This window comes from Tauraco erythrolophus, chromosome 12 (genome assembly GCF_009769465.1).
Source record: "Tauraco erythrolophus isolate bTauEry1 chromosome 12, bTauEry1.pri, whole genome shotgun sequence".
In the NCBI taxonomy this organism is placed as follows: domain Eukaryota; kingdom Metazoa; phylum Chordata; class Aves; order Musophagiformes; family Musophagidae; genus Tauraco; species Tauraco erythrolophus.
Genome location: NC_141476.1, coordinates 14,739,768 through 14,762,863, shown reverse-complemented (window position 1 = coordinate 14,762,863; position 23,096 = coordinate 14,739,768). Strand labels below are relative to the sequence as shown.

The 23,096-nt window shown below is 36.5% G+C and overlaps 1 protein-coding gene across 1 annotated transcript in view; it reads right to left on the bottom strand.

Annotated features, from left to right (window-relative positions):
• Nucleotides 1-23,096, bottom strand: part of ERC2 (ELKS/RAB6-interacting/CAST family member 2) — a 351,590-nt gene that overhangs the window by 115,600 nt on the left and 212,894 nt on the right. Inside the window, exon 12 of the mRNA XM_086619268.1 lies at nucleotides 21,282-21,417. Coding sequence (XP_086475394.1) covers nucleotides 21,282-21,417 — 136 coding nt within the window. The remainder of the gene's footprint in view (nucleotides 1-21,281; nucleotides 21,418-23,096) is intronic.

Here is a 23,096-nt window from a genome sequence, read left to right as displayed (position 1 = left end):
CACAGTTTTCAGGGAGTCTTCTCACTGATGAAATATCTATTTACTGGGTCAAACTGTCAAAAGTGTTAGTCAAGTGTAGAAGTCTTTCACATGTTTATGAATCTACATAAAAGCTTCACATGTAGAACTTTCTCTCTGCTGCCTGTCCCTGGAGAAGAGGATGCTGAGAAGAATATAAAATAAAGGTGGAATATAAATTTTTTTCCACATATTCTTCAGCATCAATGTGAAACGTCTAGAAGAAAAACTTCTAGCATCTTCATGGAGAAAATAGCTATACATTCCACATGTAACAAGCATTACCCAGCCGTATCTCTACTACTTACAAATTCCTCACAGAGCTTTCGCTGAAAAACTAACCTTCACTTAGAAAATCTAAGAGACACATCAAAGGAAACATACTTCCAGCTTTTTTACTCTTTGCTGTAGCAGAAAACTACTGGAACCTGCCCTTCCTCCCCTCCTCCTCCCCCCCCAAAAAAGGGGGGAAATAAGTTTACACTAATCTACAGAGAATTCAACCACGGAGATACATGTAGCACGAAGAGTCCCGCTCCCTAATCCGTTTCAGCTATTGACTTACCATGGGGAGGAGGCGCAATAATAGAGCTGCATTCCCACCCACCCAGATTATACAGTCTTTGCTTTTGAAGCAAGTAGCAAACAGAAATGAGGCTGTAACAAATTCAGAGTAACAACAAACTACCTTTCTTCCCCCTCCCCTCAATTCCTGACTTGAACTTTTCACAGAGCTTTGAGGTACTCTCAGGTTCCTATCGCCATAGTTTACTGTAGTCACTGCTTTTCCACTTTCCTTTTAACTAATTTTGGCATAAGATTAGAAGAATTTTGTCATGTGAAAGTAAGTGAAGACGAGCGCTGTGGCTGAGCCCAGCCAGCAGCAAAGTCACCACCAGGTCCCTCGCTCAGTCCTTCCCCTCAGTGAGGCAGAGAGGAGAAAAATGAAACAAAAGGACTGAGGGTCCAGATAAGAACAGGGAGGGATCACCCACCAACTACGGCCTCGGGCAAAACGCACTGGGCTTGGAGGTAAATCGATTTAATTTGTTAATGGTTCATTTAGAGAGGATAACAAGAAACAAAGCCCGATCTTGAAATCACCTTCCCCCAACATCTACAGCAGGGCAGGGGGATGGGGAATGGGGGGGCTGCAGGTCAGTTCCTCACATGTTGTTTCTGCTGCTCCTTTCTTAAAGGAAGAGGACTCTTCACACTCTTTTCCCCTCCTCCACACCTCCTTTCACACCTCCTCCTGCTCCATCTGCACAGACCTTGGTATCTGTGTAGCCATATCTCTCAAGTCCTCTCTTTGCTGCAGCCGTGCCCACCTGACTGGCAGTCCCAGCAGGATGAACTCTGCCCGGGGGTGCCCCGGGAGCAGGGCGGTTCGGAGCTCTCCAAGCCATGTTGCTGCAGCCATCTCCAGTCAGGTAGTGGTGGCCCAGCGTGGGCAGCTGCCCGTCTGGGAGGCATGGGGGTAGCATCCTACCTCCTCACGCTCTTCAGTGTAGGTCCAGCCTCTGTTCCAGCTCCTTTGTCCCTGTCTTAAATAGAGCATTCACAGAGGTGCTGATCGGCTCAGCCCTGGTCTGAGAGGATGGGGTGTCCAACCTGGCCAGAGGCCAGTCTGACCAGTTTGGGAGCTGGGGAAGCTTTTTGCAGCTACTTACAGAGGCTATCTCCACAGCCCCTCCCCCTGCTACCAAAAGTCCATCGTGTAAATCCAGCACAAAGAGGACACTAAATATATAATTTTTAGATGAATATTTGACAGTTCAGCTGAGGATACTAAGTTATTGCAGTCTACAAAGCCAACATAAAAAAAAATACTATCATAAAACTGCATATATGTCACGATACTGTTAGGACTACAAGTATTTTTTTCCACATAATGTCTTCACAATACATATAATAAAATTCTGGAAAACTAAGTTTTCAAAATAAACCTTAAACTCAGCTCTTTTGAGCTGTAATATTTGCCTAAGGTTACATGTGAAGTTTTCAGAACTCTATAATTCAAAAATTGGCCAAACTTCTGCAAACTTCACACACGCCTTTTTTTAGGGAAAAAAAAAAAAAAAGACAACCTGAGTGTAACCAGGAAAATCTTAAGGCCAAAGGAAAGCTTAAAGCGTGATCAGTTTTGTAACCTTATAGATGGGGCCACAAACATAACCTCGTAATAATGTGAAGAATAATATGGTTTTGATTTGACCATACAATGTAAGAAAAAATAATGGGAGAGGAATTTGATAGTCTTCACAAATCCCATATGGTATGTTTATCATTTACCATATGTACAGTGTCTGATGTGCATACAAAGACTATGGATTTGAGACGCCTTCTCAGACCAGCAGCTTGAACATATCGTATCCTGCAGTTTCATGAGATCCAAACGAGATGCAGAACATGCACCATTTACTGTACAGGCATGTCTGTCTCCATGGAAAGTGGTATTTATATTACCAGAATTTAAGAGATACTTGTTAATAAGTGGTAGAAGGAAGCCAAAATACATCCTTTTCTTAAACTGTTCAGTGTTTTGGATGTCTTAACTATGTCATTTCATATTCTGAAACACACAAGGAAAGCCAAGTATCTAACATTATCACTTCCACCAAAGAAAAAGAAACTATTTCCAAAATGGACATGAAGACACTTCATTTCAGATGGTATCTACAACCTTTTTGTTCAAATGTTGCTGTAATACAAAAATGAGTTCTCATTTTTCATCTCTTTACACACATACAGTAAAGAGACTTCTACTGGGTATAGAGACTTGTATCCATTAAGATTCAGAAATAGAAAGCAGCTCTGGAAAAAAGTATAAAGAAACAAAGAAACAGGAAAACTATTATGATAATTAGAGTTGTGTAAAACTTGGCTGTTATGGTATGTACGGTTCATCCAAACCTTTTCTTTGGCTTTGATTCATGTCCCAAATGTTGCTTTGACTTCTGGGCTTAAAGGAAGCCAAAACCTCTAAGTGAAATGTTGCCAAATCCAGCATATTTTTGCAGGTTTAGGTCAAAACCATGCAAACCCACAGAGTTCCTCCTACCATCGTAAATCAGCCGGAGTTTGCCAAAACGTTCTTTTCTGTTCTGTATAAGCTTTTTCTCCACACTCTTTCCTGTAACATTTAAGCTTTTTGCCATCTACTGCATTTAGTAACACGATTACATAGCTTCACGTCTTAATGGCTTTCTTATTCTATGACAGTTGCTGTCTTTTTTTTTTTTTTTTTTTAATTACTCTCATGGGTTTTATTTTTAAATACTACCCAGTTTCCCATGAGTTTGCAGGGAGTCACAATCAAAGAAGCAATCCTCGGTCTTTGAGTGGATGATGCTGAATTTCATTATACTATACTCTCTTCTCCAGGTCTTTTAAAAACACTCTGAACAGTCGCAACACAGATTCTTATGGGACATTTGAAAAACATCATGACTTGTGAACTCATGAGGAATGACTTAATTTTAGGCAAGGCACTTTGCCTCTTCACTAACATACTGTGTTTACCCATGTGCCTACTAATTCTGTTTTTTTTAAAACAATTTCTCTTGATTTGTCCAATACAGATGTCATACGTAGAGGTAGCTTTCCAAAACTTACTTGGAATCCCTTTTAGAAACAGACATCACATTAGCCATCCTCCAGTCCTCTGGTAAAAAAGGAAATTTTAAGCAAGTTATAGACTAGAGTTATAAATTCACATATTTCACCTGTAATTTCCAAGAAGTTTAGAGTTAAAACTATTTGGTTCTGACAGCGACTTGGCCTGACCACAAGCTCACTCTACTTTGCATGAGAGGTTGAACTTGATAGTGTCTTTGAGGTCCCCCTTTCAACCTGAATTACCCTCCGATCCACTGACCCTATGATGATGGCATTGTTAATTCTGATAACTATTGTGTAATCTCTCCTACTGTAGCCTCACTCTGAGATAAATCTTCCAAAACTTTGCCTGTAAAAAGGAGTTCCAGAAGCAGAAATTACCCAAGCTCCTCTTCTGTGAACACAGGAGAAATAAATTTCTTTCATTTTTTTGACCTGATGACCTTATTTTCTGAAAGGACTCTTTACACATCCTCATTATCTTCGGCTCTATAGATTCTCTGGCAGGCTTCTGCCTTCTGACACACTGGAAAATCACTAGTCTGAATGGACTTCATGACTTACCCCTTATTCTGCTCCATGCATTTCATAGTCTGCCTATTTGTGCTTTTTACATGTAAATTGCCTGGTCTTATGATTTTATGTTCCTCAACTGGACAAATTTCAGTTTTTTGAAAGGTGCTTTCTTTTCGCTTGTGATAGCTTCCTTTATCCTGCTGTTTAACTGTGCTGGTTTCCATTTGGTCTTCCTAAAGCAGTTTTTGGTAGGTGGCATCCATTTCCTCTGAGCCAATGTAATATTATTTAAATAGCCTTCATGATGCCTTTAAAGCTTTTACTCCTTTGCCTGTTCTTTTTAAATTCTTCTTGACCAACTTCCTTATTTTTGTGCACTTTTTTTTTTTTTTTTTTAAACAGATACAATGTATTTCTTGGTTCCTGTAGTTCCAGCATGCATAGTGAGTCCAGGTAAAATGTCAACTGCTACAGCACCATTCTTGTTCCCCAGTTTGTAAACCAGGTTTCAATATCATTTTATTCAATCAGCATAGGCTAATATTCAGTTTCTTTAACTGACTGAAAATACTAAACATAATTACAGAGAGTATGGTATAGGCAGCTAGTATCAGTGGTAGTCACTACAGCTGTACTGCATTTGACAACATAAGCTTTATTTTGCTTGTTTTCCAACTTTTTGTGAAACTTCATTTACACCAAGAAAAACAGAGAATTTGAAATGTTCTCTGAATGGAGAATCTGTCAAGAATGTTGCAGTGGTTTATGAAAAATGAGAATGTGTTGATTGTCAATACCTATGGATGCACCAAAACAAAATTCCTTAAGTATTCAACACTGGGAGTCAAGACATAAATAGGAAGACATAATACTTTCAACACACATAAAGACATTCGGACCATTTAAAAGATATGAACAATAAAGATAAGGCTTTGCAAGAATGTTAATGAAGTTTTTGACAAAACTACATGACTAAGAAAGTGTAGAGGAATAAATACAACCTTTTATATACATAAAACAAATCAGAATAACAATTAATATTCAGTCAATTTTAGATTTATCTACTTTAAATATTGGACAAAAATTTCATATTGCAGAAAAAAATGTAACAGCAATATGGATTCTGAATGGGACTGAAAATAAAAGCCTCAAAAAATTCACGTTCTCTTAAGTGGACTTCCATTTGTTCATATTTCAAACATTAATTTTACCAAAGAGAGATTCTTTCCAGATCACATACACACACACGACCACTTCTTTTTCCACAGTTTACAATTTCTACATGTATGGAAGCAGACCACATAATTTATTAAAGATAAATAAATTTGTGGCATTCAGGATTCATACTAATATGTATAAGCTCACATATTCATATTATGGACCTAGTTTGAGTAAGATTTTGTTCAATTATTATATTAAAAAGGTGGTGGAAAAGTTCTTTTTTCCTTCTGAATACATATTCAGTGCTAAGCATCTCAAGTTTTCATGAAAATACTGAGCTATTTTGCATTGTCCTAACATTCTGAAAAACATTTAACTCTTTTGTTACTAGCTCACTGAATTTATTATTGGTTACACTTTCTTTTAAAGCACAAACACTACAGTTACATTTTGTCTGATATACTGACTTTCAATCACTATATGAAACATTTGGCCAGTTGTTTTTTACTCAAGAACTAGTCTTGGAAACAATAAATTTGAGGGGAAAAAAGAAAATTAAATTAAAAAAAAAGGACAGATGGTCACTGCATGTGTGGTATAACCTGTGAAGGAGAATTTAATACAAGTGCACCAAACTGTAATTAGAGCATTAATCCTGGAAAAGAAGCACAAAAAAAATAACTGTAGAATCAATATGTAAATGGATCACCAAATCAGGGAAAGGGAGGAGCACATCTTTAAAATGTAAAAGTTTTTGAAACTGCAGTTTTCTCATTTCTCCTAAGACTCCTTTCACACGGAAAAAGTGCAACAAAACCGCAAGCAAATGCACTGTAATGCTTCAAGGTAGCTGTGTACGTCATTTCCAACACATGCAATTGAGTCTACCCACCAGGAGTTTACTGCATAAAAATCAGCATTATATACCTCAGCCACTGGGCATGAAAGTGCAAAGCTGCACCTATATGCCAGCTTTGATGATGTGTATTCGGAACTGTAAGAAAGCTGATTTCAATGAAGAGGCACTAATAGCTGTGTCCTTTAACTAAATCTCCTGCAGTTGCAGTCTGACACAAGCAGGTTTAAAGACTACTGGTTTCAACTACTTATTCATTTCTCAGCAATTTCAAGTCAAAATATTAATCTAATAGCTCTTCATTGCAAAAGAGAGGGAAAATAAATATACCATGTAGTAATACTTCATTTACTTAAAATGGTTTACTTGACTGATTACTATTCAACTATTTTAAATTAAAGCATTATTTTTATGTAAAATGTTTCCTGTTGAATCTGGAGGCTTTTGCTTTGTGTTTGAGTAATGTTTCCAAGGAGATATACCTCAGAGCTACAGGGTATTTCTGGTAGGCACCGCCTGGCTAAAATACTAAGAGTGGAGGACAGACAGGGAAAAGGATCTACAGAGGCTCTGGAACGCCATTACTTTTTTGTTGTTGTTGTTAAATAGGTTTTCTGTATGAAATAATCTGGTCAAACCAACAGTAAGGTGAAGGAAACAGTTTACATAGTACACCCTATATCTGCCAGAATTATGTTGTAGGTTTACCTGTCTCCATCTCTGTCCCCTGGACAGAGCTAAGCCCTGTTGGTATCTCATCTCTAGAGTGGACCCAAAGGGTACATGGCAGTCTCCCCAGTCAGGCCTCTGGTCTCATCTCCTGCTCCTCCTGACTGGGTTCCTGATGGCCCTTCGACCCAATTCATCACTAGTCATGCCTGGCTAGACCCTGTTGCCAGCACCCAGCTCCGTCCGCCACCTTGAGATCCCGTGGGCTCAAAGTCTCATCCAAGCTGGTCTTGAACGCTTCCAGGGATGGGAGATTCACAACTTTTCTGGGCAATATTCTCCAGTGCCTCACCACCCTCAGAGTAAAGAATTTGCTCCTTCGATCTAAACTAAATCTCCCCTCTTTCAGTTTAAAGCCATTGCCCCTTGTCCTATCACCACACGCCCTTGTAAAAAGTCCCTCTCCAGTTTTCTTGTAGGCCCCTTTAGGTACTCGAAGGCTGCTAGAAGGTCACCTCGGAGCCTTCCCTAGGCTGAACAGCCCCAGCACCCTGTCTGTCTTCATAAGAGAGGTGCTCCAGCCCTGGGAACATCTTTGTGGCCCTCCTATGGACCTGCTCCAACAGCTCCATGTCCTTCTTATGTTGGGCCCCAGAGGTGAACACAGTACTTGCAGGTGGGGTCTCACAAGAGTAGAGGGACAGAATCACCTCCCTCGATCTACTGGCCACGCTTCTTTTGATGCAGCCCAGGATACGACTGGCTTTCCGGGCAGCAAGCGCACATTGCTGGCTCATGCTGAGCTTCTCATCAACCCAATATGCCAGCTTTCTCGTATTCCTGTGCTATGCCCTTCTCACATTTAGAGAAAAGATACAAAAGAGAAGGAGTTTAAGATAGTTTCATAAGAAAGTTTATCAGTTTCATAAGAAAAAGGTGAACAAAGCCATCATGCATAAGGGATCAATGCTTATGCTGAAAACATATGAATCAGACAGCAGCCTTCTAGCAGTCTTTTCTAACGTCTGTATTAAGAGAAGTAATGATACTTGTTAGGACTTGGCAGCCAAATGTTCCTATAAAAGAACACCCAGACAGAAAAGCCAATCTTGACAAAACTCACAGCTGACTGCGGAAGGACTCTCTAACAAATTACAAATCCCATCAACAGATCAGATGTAAATGATGAATGACAATGGACTGTTTCCATTTGTACTTAAGATCTGCTTTCTCAATGACCTTTTCAGTTTATTTTTTGTCTGTAGAGGGGTGTTTTAATTATTTTTCTCTTCATATGAGAAATCTTTGTCTGACAAGGTAGTGGCAAAATTCCCATTAACTTTACTAGAGCCAGGAATTCACTCCATATGCAGGAAAACACAAAATTCTTTCTTCAAAACGAAGGGACTATAGCACTCATGTGACACACTGTTCGCATTGTTATAAGGCCCCTTTGAAGTTTAAAAGAAAAAAGAGGAGGGGGGAACCGCATACACCTGGCTTTTATCTTTGTCATGGCTTCTAGATGGATAAATTATGGTAGTTCTCAATATGACAAAGGCATGTGACAGCTAAAGAGTAGGTGTAAAATGCTTCTTTCATTATGCCAATATGCAACTGTGTAAAGAAACATGACTGGCTGATACCAAGTAATATTGCTAAATAAAACTCTACCCCACTAAAGAACAAATGCATTTGTAAAAGCATTTCTAATTCATGTCACTAAAATAGCCACACGAATACAAAGAATAACTCAAAATGTATTTTTTAGAAGACAATATGAAAAAGATCTGCATTCTGTGCATAGTTTTGGTGTTTAAGATGTGAAGTTAACATTTTTATATTTAATCTACATCAAACTAATATTTTAAATTAAGTTCATTTTCCCCAACTGGCAATTATGAAAGGTGTCATGGAAAAAAACTCCAATTGTATTAATACATGTATGTGAATACAATCTGAAAACAATGGGACTTCAACAACATCCATAACTTATCAGGCTTGCTTCCAAGGTATTTCTAGGGAAGGAGCCTTTTTCAGATGCAGAAAGCTGAACAGACTGTTTCCCAAGAAAAAAGAGAAATGGAAAAATAGAAAGAGAAGTAGAGGATCAAAGAAACGAGTGTTAAGGCAGTAAGGACCCTAGCTGCAACTTGAAAGAACAGATAAACATCAGCCTTCTATAAAATTTAAATGTACTGCACTCCCGTGTTGTGTGTTGTTGAATTATCTGATTGACAATTCAGGTTAAAAAAAAAAGCTGAATCCATTGTAAAAGAAATCTAAACCACAAAGGGAAGTACTCTCTTCTTTTTCTTCATATGCAACTATTATAGACCATGCACAGAGTAGCAAGAGACTAATAAAACTGCCCAGTTGCTGCAAAATAGTTAACGTCATATGTAGTCTTCCTTGTCTTTCACATGCTAAAGACCAATCTTCCAATCACTCACTGGACCAAAAACTACATCAAATTCACCTGCACTAAAAACCTCAATCAGTAGCAATTCATTAGGAAACATTTTTAGTATTATGAGTAACACATCACTTCAAAATCTTAACAGTTAACAGTCCAGATCAGTAAATGGAATACTGGACAGAATAAAACTAAGTCAGTGCTCCTTAACGGTGCCATCAGCCATCTGGGACATCTTGAGTGTAACTTTGATTTCTTATGCCCCTGTTTCTTTCAACACATTTGTTACACCTCTATTCTGTAAAATACTTTGAGATCTATTAATAAGGCATGCTATGTCAAATATATGCTTTCTTGATTGAACACTAAAAGTTTTACCTTCACCTTTAGTCACAAACTAGTATTTTCTAGCAGCCTATGCACACTGTTTTAACTTGCATGTATTGCAAAAAAACTAGGAACCTGAAATACTAACAATTTATTCTCATACTTCCATGGTTAAGAAGTCAATATCTGAATATGACTTTGCTCTAAGTCACTACAAATTTCAGTAGGTGGCCAATACTTGTTTGTTTCTAAGTGGGTTTAATCTGATCATATTATATTTAAATTAGTAGTGAAGTATATTTTCTTTAACTCCAAGATCTGATGGTTCAGCTTCAGATTTGAAAATCACTTCCTTTTTCCCTGGCTTATCTATTCTACCATCACTAAATTTGTTGGCTAAATTCTGCCCAACTAAAACAAAACAATTCACAAAAAGGGACTGGCAATGTGTATCACTGAAATTTGGTCCCAAAACCTTCTAATGAGATCTATGGCACGAAAGTTTCTCAAAGCAAGGATGCATTTACAATAAATAATTTTAACACAACTTTCCAAGGTAAGAGTGTTCTAGACAAGATTATGTAAAGAAGCACCTTCACCTCCCTTCTCTTTTCAGTCTGTAACACAACATAGCCCACAAGTAATAGTATATAAGGCTATTACAGAACACTTCTAATGAGAGATAAGTGGTATAAATCTGTCTTATTAGCAACTAACCAAAATAATTCTGCTTAGGCTTACCTCAAGCAGAAGTTTTATTACTGACCAGATGTATTAGTAACAGACTTGCATGCTATTCAAAATGATCTATGGAGAGTGAAAAACAGCAGCAACAGCTAGCACTAGTGACAAACAGGAAAATATAACAAGACCAAATTATGAAACTAGCTAGAAATCTGAGCTTGATGCAGACCACAAGGAGGTTTTTGAAAACTTTTTCAGATTTTCATTCAGCCTATCAAGCTTTCAACAAAAAAAATGTTATAGCCCATGGATAAGCTACGAATAAATACAACAGAGATACAGTTTCATAGAATTTATCTAATCAGTGGTATCTTTAGAACATGATTACTTTTCCACTATTTTTTATATAGGAAAACAGCTTTCATTTGTGAAAACTGAAAACAAAAAAAAAAGTATGAGTAATATTTTTTAAAAATGCCTAAACCAGGAAATCTACACTAATTCAAATTTCCATTATACTGCTTTTGTATTACAGGGTTAAATCTCCAATTTTCATCTTATACTGAAGACAGCTACACAAACAGGGTCATTTTATTGCAATTTCACTTTGCAGAATTTCGATCTAAATCATTTTTTGTCATTGATTATAATTTATGTAATATAGAGTGTTTAAATACATAAGTTATTAAAATATTAAACAAGCTATAAGTCAATGTAAAAGTTAAAAATGAACTATACATGGAATGCTATATTGGACAGTCATGTGCTGAAATACTAACATCTATTATAATGAGGTTATTGATGTAGAGTTGACATATGACTTGATTTGCAGATGCCCTACTGACTAACCTTTTGCAACTATATCTCAGTGTAAACCTGTGGTAATTATTGCTGGGCAGGGAGAGTTGGTTTAACTGAACTATTTCTTTTGATGCATGTTGAATGTGATTGCCCCCTGGAGACTACAGGAGTCCCACATGTGTGAGTTATTACATAAGTATTGAGGGTGAGGAAAAAAAAAGGTGTATCACATTAAATTTTTCCTGTTTCCTATCGTTGCAGTTTTGTTTTTTCCAATAGGATCTTTTTCTTTTAGTGCCTTGCCATATATGCCATTTTCAAATAACAAAGCACTTAGTGAAGCACATAGAAGAAATAACTTATTTAATCTAAACATAAAATACTTGACAATAATTGCAGTTCACAGACTTCTAAATATTGTATCAGCATATATAAACTTTGTTTGAAAACCAAGATGTCCAAGTTCTATTCTTGTGTATCGAAGTCAGTGAATTAACATTACTTAGACGACACTGGAAAACATTATGTTTCTGACTTAACTGTAGAAAGCGAGAAAGATGAGAAAGTCTGCATTCAGACTTTCTGATATGGGATGCTCTAGAAGTCCTTTTAATAGTGCAAAGGTTATATTAATAATTATATGCAATGTTCTATAATACTGTGTACTTGCTTAAAAATCCACAAGTAATAAATCGGGATAGCGCTAAGAATAAAATTTAATGTTATTTTATATATACTTATATAATGTAATACTCTGGACAAAATAAAGGACATGACAACTACATGCAGCACTTGTACTGATAATGTTTTACCCACTAAACTTTTTTTTTTATACTATAGCTGGTTAGAACAACATAGCACAGAACACCGAGTCACTTCTGTCAGCCTACCAATTATGACAAAGGAATAAAGATTTAAAAGACTGTGAGTCTAGTAGAAACTGATCTTCAAGTGAGATTTTTCACAGATTGTCTATAGGGACATTTTATAACAAGTAGTTTTGGCTTCTGGGGATTACACTGCACAATGAAAACAAATGTCAAAATAAATCCCCAAAGAAAAAAGCCACTTCTGGTATTGATCCTCAGACCTACCAATCAACCTTCCTGCCCTCTGTAGACTCTCAAATACTTTTCTTCATCTGAAACCTTTTAGAAGTATTTTCTTCAGCATAATCTTAAACTACTGGCTGAAGTTCAACACACGTTTCAGCAACACATATGGAATTTATCCACAACTTACGGGAACTTCCACACGGCAAGGAAGGAAAATTCCTAAATGTCCATCCATGTTTACAATCTAAACTTATATTTATATTATGTGAGAAATCTGAAGATAAGTACACTAGCTGTGTCTTCAATAGTCTTACATGTGCTTTAAGTGATTAGTCTGATTTTTCTAAGTATGCATTTCTAATCATTTTTTAACATATTGCACTACATTATCACCATCTTATTTATTTTTCCTATTACCCGCTGCCTGAGTCTCTGCTTAAAGATTTTTTTTTTATAGGTTGGTTATCAATGCATCACAGAAAAGATAATTTTGTTAAGTCCTACTTTTTCAAAATGTCGATTAAAAATTTAAGTTCAGCTAGATGAAAAGGACTGCTTTAAGAAAACGCAATTCCTGTCTTTTTCCTAGATATTCACAAGAGAAAAACAGTTTCCTGAACTGTGTAAAATTTATAATAAGCTATATATTTTGCCGAAGGCTGGACATTTTTGAGGTTGTAGTTAATAGCTACACTCTAACTTGGAAAAATCCAGCTAGAATTAGAGAAGCAGAGAAATGCCAAAGGAAGTACCCATGAAGATATCACTAATGCACACAATCATGTAATCTACTGTGCGAGGTTCTCTCCATTTGCGAATACATAACTCTTGCTTTATAAGGGTAAAATTAGTTGATATGTACATGAACACTAATTTTCTTACAAATTGACCAAACTTTAGCTTAACCACTCAAAGATAAAACTTTTCAGTTTCTGTTCGAAAACAGAAGCATGCAAGAACATATTTTAGCTTTCAAGCAATAAATTTAAGAGAATTCTGTAGATGTGTTACAGAAAACGAGCATAAAATATTGACTTTTACATTTCTGTGTATGTTAGTTCATTAATGTAATAGACTATATATGGATAACTTAGCCAAAAATTCCAAAAATTGTTCACTTGCACTTGGAATGAACTCACTTGTTAAAAAGTATTTGCAACAGCTTGAACAAACGTATCCAGTCAAAATATTACAATTCAGTGTGAAACTGGAAACAAGCTTGCTGTTGAAAATATTTCTGCATGGGCTACTATATTAAATAGGATACCTACAACACAAGACCGTCACAGTCTTCCATCTTAAATGTCAGGTGCATCATCATGTTTCTGCTTTAATTGTAGAAAAGTTCTGGTAAGATAAGTTTTTAACTCACTACAATCATAATAAAAATAATTTTCTATTCTGTATTTTCCACAAACAAGTCCATGGGAGCTTTAGAGGGAGAATTTCATTCTAGCTGTAGCTTACTCCATCTTCTAAAATTGTCACTGAACTCATTCCAAAACCTTATGATTCTTTATCAACTTATACGAAGACTGAAAGACTTGATACAGCTGACTCTTACACAGACTTGCAAAAAAAACCAGCTTTTGTTTCAAAATATTTGTATCTGATAGTAGAAATCTCAGCAAGAGGTAAGATCTTCACAAGCAGTGCAGGTCATATCTTACCCTTTCTGTTACCTCTGTATGTATTTTCAAAAGTCTATCTCCTTCATATCTCATCTGTGTGCTCTGATTACTCATAATATTGAGAAAGGAAAATCAAGGGCGGTTACCTATTTCCTCTTACCCGCTGCGCACCACGGAATGAGAGGTAGGGAGCAATTCTACTCCTCAGAGCTGGACCACAACCTGCGTTTCACACATGCGCACTGTGGAAATCAGAAAGGAGTAGTGTACAAGGCAAAATGCCAATCTTATCTCTATCTTCCCCCACCAAATGACCAGCCTTCTGAGGACAGAAACGTACAGAATCTCCTAAACACTCAGAATTATTAAAGCCTTCCAGAGAGGTATAGGTCCACCTTCGGATTCATGCTTAAACTAGAATTCACTTTTAATACTTTAACTCATGATTTTAACCTCTTAAAAGGTTGAATTTTCTCACTCCATATGTATTTCAGCACTAATAAATACAAAGCTGTGTGTTTATGCAATGAATTCTCTCCTGCCTTATGTCAGCTATGTACACTAATGCCTGTCTGCATAACAGTCATGACTGTTTCCTCTGTCTCTGAACTGATTACACTGCTCTGTTCATTTTTATTTGCAAGACTTGATCTCATTCCCTAGCTTCCTCTTTTTATTAATACTATAGTTTCAAAGTTTTTTGAGACAATGCAGTAGGAAATACACCGCATTAAGAGAGAGAAATCATAATAAATTAATGTCGGGTACACCCTTTGTTTAGGCCATGCTTTCATTTTATTTTAAAAGACACAGACACAACATATGGCCACGTGCTGTATCTTCAGTATATTTTGTATTTTAAGAACTAATATGGAGATTAAAACTATATGCTGAAGCACAGAGTAAAAAAAAAAAGAAACAAAGCCAAGTTTAAAGATTCACACTGACTAGCTGTGAAATCTTTTGGGAGCTATTTTTACTGAGTAAGATACCACAGATATTCACATGGCAAGAATCACACAGCAGTAATATTAACTACCCAATTTTTCTGCTTCTTTTGATAGGACTTTCTTGTGATCATGTTTTATTCATTAGCTAAGACAAAAGTTCCAGCTAGTACAAAACTACTGAAAAACTAGAATTCCTGCCTTGTCTCAGTATGTTCTGTGACACAATAAGGCTGACAAGCTGAACTCTGTTTAAAAAGTGAAATATTTACATATGGAAAATGTACGTGTGTACACAATCTGTTTCACAGTACTTCAGGCTAAGAGCATTGATCAAGCTGCCTGTACATGATACTTGAAATCAATGAGAACTACACATTGTCTCACTCAAAAACATTTTTTTTAAGTAAAATATCTCTTTTCAGCATGTGGATTTCTACCCAAAGAAAATCTAAGCTACCTAAAAGAGAATTGTGACAAAACCCAAGCATTTAAAACATTAGGAGAGCCAAAAACTTTTACAGCAGATAAACCAGAAGAAAAGGTGGAAGCACCCAGAAGCAGTGTGGATCAGAGCAGAACAGGGTATTAAACTTTTTAACTTCGTTTTCAGGCTCATCCCTGCTCCTCTCTTGTGACATGTATGCATCAGACGGTTTGCATAGAGTTTCCAGAGAAACGTTTCTGGCCTTAGTACAGATATGATTCCATAAGGTTCGATTCACTTATTACATTTATACTTTACATTTTTGAAAAGCATAATCAGACAAAAGCGTACGTTTAATTTCCTTTGAGGCTGTGGGATGAGACATACAGGAATATTATTACATGCACATTCTTATTATTTACTCTAGAGAAAAGAAATGACTTTGTTGTTGTTATTACAGCAGGTTTGAAAACCAGAATCAAAACCAAACCCACTCAAGTTCTCAATGTTATGCAAACGTTTTCTTTCCCAATTCTATTGAGGTAACAGTGTTACTGGAACAAACATGTTCCATACAAGAATCAAGAAAAATGCATCTTGGGAAACAAACATCTCAGATCTATAACATTTCAAGATCCTGCAAAGAGATTTGAGGAATCATGCACAACTTCACGACATGATACCTGTATATTTCTTAGCTCAGCATTTCTCAGAAAGGCTTATCTTTTTAAGACAGACAAAAAAGTGAAAAATGAAGGTATGTTAGATACACTATTCTCAAAAAATTTCATGATAAAGTGTTCAAGGGCCAGCTCTCCTGCTGTGACGCTTTATGTAATATATGACCATCACGTCTGGCAAGATTTGCACAGGTCTGCCCTTGATTTGTGAAAGAAAAAAGCAGAAAACCTCACAACTATTCTTCCCTCCCAAGAATTAATCTGAAGTCTGGCTCCCTGATGTTTCCAATTTTACAGTGATCCAAATAACCCCCCAAAACCACACCTGAAGCATCACTCACAATTATAGCTGATAGCTGAGGGAGACTAAAGTGAATTCCCTCCCCAGGCATCCCAGGGCACTCTCCATCACAACAGTGGCCCTGCACTGCTGTGAGATGGGGCTATCAGAGACTCAAACTTGACCTGCAAGCACCGATGCTAGGATATGAATCAGCTTTGAGAGGCTTTTATCTGAAAAAATAAGTGTCACAAATACACGGAATGCTGCAAGCCTTAGGAACTATTACATACTATTGAAGCTTTAAACTACAGACTTCTGAACTTCTTCAAACCTACAAGAAAGCAAGCAGACAGCTGAATGGGTAGAGCTTCAGCCCCTACTCAAGCTGCACAAAGTGGATGGCACTTCAACTGGTTGCTTCAGTTTGCCCTGAATGACTACCTGAATGGTCCATGGACAATTATACTAGCTTTCTCACTACATTTTTTCCAGTACTGCTGCAAAAGGGATTGAGACTTGGCTGGAGTAAATGTAATTTGACTAGTCTGATTGCTCTTCAATTCTCAGCTGAGCTTATCACAGCTGGCCAACAAATACAATCATTACATCAGGCTAGAGAATTTTAGGATATGCTTTACCCTAACAGCTCAATACATCATTCAGAAACATAACAAGTTCACTATAGAATCAAGCACTATGTGTTATAAATGCCTATAAACATACAGTGTTTCTACTAAGCATAGTAGAAGGTATTATAAACATTAACAAGAAAAGGAGGTCAGATCCCTATGGTTTACTAAGATGTTAATTCAATATTTATTGAAATATCAATTAATTTTATTTTTAATTAGCAGAAGCATAGTACTCCAGAAACTTGTTTTTCAAAGTATATCCTATATCTCACATCATGTGTCTCTCCACAAATCTTGCCTCACTTAAATCCTTAGCTCACTACTGTTACAACATTTTATTAACTCTATATATTATTTGTAAACTGAAATTTAAAATCAAGAGTGATCAAGTATTCTACTGTCAGATTATTCATTTAGTCAACTCTTATATTCCAATTTGAATTATGTACATGTTCACATCACTAGAGGAACTTCAGTTTATGTTTTGCTTCCTGGGGAAAGTATTGTAGCCTTGGGTTGGTTGGAAAGAAAATACATTTACCTATTACATACTGCATTATATAGAATCATAGAGTGGTTTGGGTTGGAAGGGACCTCAAAGATCATCTAGTTCCAACCTCCCTGCCACAGGCAGGGAAACCCTCCGCTACACCAGGTTGCCCAAAGCCTCATCCAACCTGGCCTTGAACACTTCCAGGGATGGGGAACCTACAACTTCTCTGGGCAACCTGTTCCACTGCCTCACCACCCTCTGAGTGAAAAATTTCTTCCTTATATCGAATCTAAATCTCCCCTCTTTCAGTTTAAAGCCATAGCCCCTGTCCTATCACTACACGCCCTTGTAAAAAGTCCCTCTCCAGCTTTCCTGTAGGCCTCCTTCAGGTACTGGAAGGCTGCTATGTATCCTTTTGAATGCATGCATAAATAAGTTCAAATCTAAAACACTCACAAATGTAGCTGCATACTCAGAACTACAGAAAGCAGGTGTGTTCCACTCCTGCACCCAAGTATTTGTGGCTACATATTACAGGGGTAAACGTTTATCTTATGCCAAATACATTAAATAGTTTTATGGGACCGGCTACAAAAGCCTTAAATCAAAATCACCCTGAAATAACAAGCCATACGGGCCAATCAAAATCATAACTTCATCCACCAGTGCTCTTGATCCATTTTTTTAAAAGGAAAAACTTGCATTTTAGGAGATACTTGCTCTTTAAACAACTCCATGGAGGAGGAGGGGTTTTTTTTAAACAATTCTTTTGAAAAAAAATTTCCTTTGTATACCAAGGCTAATTGACTGGAGCTTTAGAGTTTGTTTGGCTTTTTAACCAGTCAACCACCTACTTATCAGATTCATATAAGAACAAGACTTGATGATCTCACCTAATCTTTGTAACTATCTTATACATCCAAAACAAATAAACCATACCAGTGAAAAACTTTAAATCAAAATACTCTCCTATCGGCAGAATAAATGCACATCAGAGTTACGTTACCTCTACTACTCAACGTCAAACTATTTGCTTTACTTGCAAGGTTCACTATGGCATTTATGCAGAACTAAAACCTCCCCAAATCTTGCAATGATATGGAAACCTTAGTCTCCCAATATGTGAGGCACGGACATGTTTCCATTAGATGTAGAAGTAGTATCATGAGCTTTTACTAGAACAATGAATTTTGTGATTCATTTGCAAAAGCAAAACCTAAGGAACTCCACAGAGAATCACAATTCCTTTACCTTAGTAGAACAATAGAGAAAAAAAAAAAGCCCCATATGCTTCATTGATCTTATGAAAGAAGCAATCATACAAGGACACGTTTTCAAGACCATTTTGGACAGGGTCCCTGGAAGGTATCAGTCTCCTGCACCTGCTAGACCAAAGCAACTCTGTATCTTAATTTGCTGGGGAAGTAAAAAGCTGCCAGATGTTCATAAGTTTGCTGCTCTTCTCCATCCCTCTCCATTCCCTTTATTTCCTTAGAGATTTTCTTAAACACATCATAGTGCTATAGAGTCAAACTTCTATTTGCAACACCACATGTCCAGGTATTTTATGTCTCAATCTGTAAAGTCAAATAAGTCATTTTCATTCAGGTGGATTTGCCTCCTCTGTGATCCATGCAGTGACAGCCAGTCTAATTCACTAAAGAAGCAAACTTCAATAAGAGAACATATCCGGCCCTGCATGAACACAACGATCAACATTAAGGCAGGCACAGGAAGACATAATCAAAGGTAATGAGGAAAGATTTTTAGACACAAGAAATTTAACAACTAGTTACGGCAGCAAACTGTTGAGAGCAGCAGATTGCCTGTTTTGCTTATGCCAAAGAAGGCAGGATGAGCTGTACCAGCATAGACAACCAATACCCACCTCCTCCTCTTATTGCAGCTACTGGAGGAAGAGCTGGGGAACAGTTGGGCACCTACTGACAGGCAGAAGCGGCTGAGATCCTCTCTTTTTCACCTTCCCAGCAGCTCAGCAAGTGTAGGATGGGCCACAACATTCACACACATACATTACTGAAAGTAATATGTTGAAGTACACAATATTAAAATATTAACATTTTAAGGTATAGTAATAGAGAAATAAGTTCCTATTTTACTGATTTTCCTAAACTGTTCTTAGTGTGTAAATGCTTTATAGCAAGTGAACGGCACATAAATGCTATACACCAGACAAAGTTTTTTCTTTCTAAATTCAGGCTATTCAGCTATGCTGCTTCCATTTGGCAGATCCATTCTCATCACATGACTTGAAAGCGCTAAGTACAGAGGTTACACATCAAAGACCCTAGGAATCACTTCTATTCTCTAGTGATTACAGCACTCCAATAGATTTCCAAAATACTTCTGAGAAAATAAAATTCTAATACATTCTCTTTACTGAACCACATTAATTACAAGTAGCTGCTCAACACTGAAGTTTAATTTTGAAGTATCATATTGTCAGACCAAATACTTCACAAGGTTTTATTATTATATCACAGGCAGTAGAATGCATGGTGATGCAATCAGTATGTTATAAAGAATACGCAACACTATGCAGATGCATAAATAATGTATCATTTTCTGAACTTGACTCTGACACGCAGTTTCACCAACACAAGCCTGCAGAGAGGTGTGGTGTTAATTTCTCCATTTCGCATATAGGAACACATGAGAAATACAGTACCATAAGAAGTACGTGAGGGTCAAATTCCATGTATTGGAAACTTTCCAGAAACCCATTATATTAACCAGATCATGGTAAAATTGATATTTTGCACTGTAAATTAGATTTGCCTATAAACACTGGGCATAGAGACATTGATGTTGTTGACAGAAATCAGTACTTCTCTTCATAGTTTTTCATCATCAGATCTCAGAGGATAATTTTTAAGTCAAGCATTGAACTTGTTTTCTGGCCTTTAATATAAATTCCCTAGTATGCAATGTATCATTTAACCAGATCAGCTAATTATATTTCAAATATCAATGCCTGAACTCAGTAACTTACAAACTGTAGAAATTCTCCTAGAAAAAGGTTCAACGTCTACCTTAAATAAAAAAGAAATACAGGAGAACCTTTTCTTTCCAACTGTAAGAAAAAAGTTGTTGACATAGTAACTGTACAGTAATGATATAAGAGGTCTGTCAAACGAGATAGCTACAGCTGTCTCCAGGGCTCCTCTATGCTACACCTAAGTACATAAGACAAAAATGATCTTTGGTGAGGATTCTAAATTCACCATTACCCTGTTAGACAATCTAACCTCACCCTTTTAACCCACTACATACGCGTGTACAGAGAGTTAATAAGGTCAAATCACACTGATTAAATGACCTCAGTATGCAACCAAATGATGATAACTGCTGATACAGAATTTCACTCCCAGACAGTGGAATTTAACGTGAAGAGCTACATCAAGAAATATAGAATGGGAAGGGGTCCATGGGTCTCAAATGTTGCATTTAATCTCCACACTGGAAAATATGGCAGAATTTCTGTTGTACAACCGAATGCTCTTGAAAAAGTAAATTGTATTTTACAGAGGTAGTCACCCAGATATGTAAATGTCTGCCTAGTTAAAAAAAAAATAGACAAAAAAAGAAAAAAAACGCAACAAAAAAATCAACCTCACAGCATGCTATTATTTGATATTCAAACATGCTGAACATTTATAACCACCCTGTATGACCTCACTATGGCTTGTGGATATAATACTGTGAACAGCACAGAAATAGAATCCAGAAACAATAATTATCCTTGTCTTTTCTGACTCTCCTCAAAATAAGCTATAACGACTTACTTGTTTTTAAATAAGCAAATTACAGTCCCCTTGTGAGGAGAGGGCTTCAAATTCTTTTTTTTATTTTTTTTTCCCCTCACTCTAAATACTGAATTTTCATGGATGCAACTGAACTCAGTAGTGCATCCCCTGGTAGGAAAGGAGGGAGTCATCAGCTCTTTGTGCGAAGAGATTCATTATACATCCTCAAAAACACACAGTGAAACGGAAGTGCACATTCTTGGATGGTTTTAAAATGCAATTGAAAAATAAACTCACTTGTAAATGTTGAGAGTTGTCAGTCATATTGTCCTCTCGTCTACGAACTTCTTCCAACAACTGTGCATTCTTCTTTTTCTCCATTTGCTGATTGTGCTTCAGATTAGCAACCTTCTTGTTTTGGTCCTTCATATGTCTAAGAATTGTATACACACAGGCATTAGAGTTAATGACTGCAATCACTTCTTTTTCTCTATAAATTAACTTGTGACTATGACACAGGACACTGATTCTGCAACAGATACAAGTATTCCAAATATCACATGTAAACAAAAAAACTTTATCATGTTTTCAAGATGGCATATCAAAACAGCTTTAATACTATCAGATTATTCAATGGTAAAGCAATTATTTGAGCCTATAAGGTATTTTTTTATTATTATTTGCTCACAAATACTCATACATGTTCTAAGCACTAGGCAGAAAAATTGTTGTTGTAACAGGGAGATTATCCAACAATCCTTACAGACTCAGTGAGTTCAGGAACAATTTTAATGGGTGCTTTAAGTAGCATTAATTTCAAAGGAAGCAGAAGGTGAAGGTATGACTAATGTATGTTGTGGAAATTCTATTTTGAAAACTTGAACTATAAATACAATGTTTCTGAGGATTAAAGTGCGATGTGGTAGAAGGTCAGGTCATAAATACATCATGAAGAAAAAAAGATGCCTTTACAAATAGCTTTGTACATAAAAACATTACATTTCCATCTTTTTTAATATTAAGACTTCTCCCTACAAAAGATTACCAACACACAGATTTATGAGTAACAATGAAAATGAAACAATCTTTACCACCGTTAAATATTTTCTTTAAGACTGTACTCAAGTAAAAAAAAAAATCGTTTCAATGTTTAATTACCTTTTGCTGTGGATCTTATTCATTAAGTTATCAGAAGCTGTCCTGATTCTGACACTTAGCATACCTCCTTTTTAAGAAAGAAGTCAGGCTAATTTTGCCTGGCAGTCACTGAAAAAATATCCTTGCAGTAACGCTTTCTACCTGCTTGGATTCTTAGATATTATTTTCCCGACTTTCTTTGACTTAGAGGAATTCGCTCCCTTTTATCTATATAAAAATAAAGTCATGTGCAAATTCCTAATGAGATCTACTCACTAATCCTATTTTGGCAAATGAAGAGAATATTATTCAATGCCCAAAAAGATCACTGAAAATGTCTCTGTTGCTTCCATGTTAGAACTTTCAGTGAAAAAAAAAAAGTTATAGATTTCTTGCACTGATTTTATTATGCTAAAGAAACTAGGTCATTTTGTATTTACTTCTATCACTGAGTTCTTTGTCCTGCCACTGTTTTTTTCCCTCACTTAGACTGAAAAGATTAACAATGAATCTCTAATCAATAAATGTTGCCATGGTATTAAAAATTCTTAGAAGACACTTCATATACAAGTTTGTAGGTACAGTACATAACAGAAAAGCAGATCTATTATTACTAAAAAAAGTAATTTTAACTTGCCTAGAAAATAAAAGTGGATAAAACTAATTCAACTAAAAATCTTTGCTTTTTAAAAGAATCTACATCAAGCTCACAGATTTTTTTTTTAAAGTATGACTTCCTCTATTTAAAAAAAAAATAACTATCCTATAGTTGTGCTCAAGTTTGCATCAGCCTGTTAAGGCACAAAAAGACAGATTAGCCTAACTGATTGCGTGTTTACAGTCTCTGTCTCTTGTACTCATTTTTTAATGTTAGAAATAAGATTCGCGAAGACTATGTAGAAAGAAAGCTAAAAGAATCCCCAAAAAGGCATTTTTACCAGAAAATAGACCAGTTTCAGAAAAACAAAACAAAAC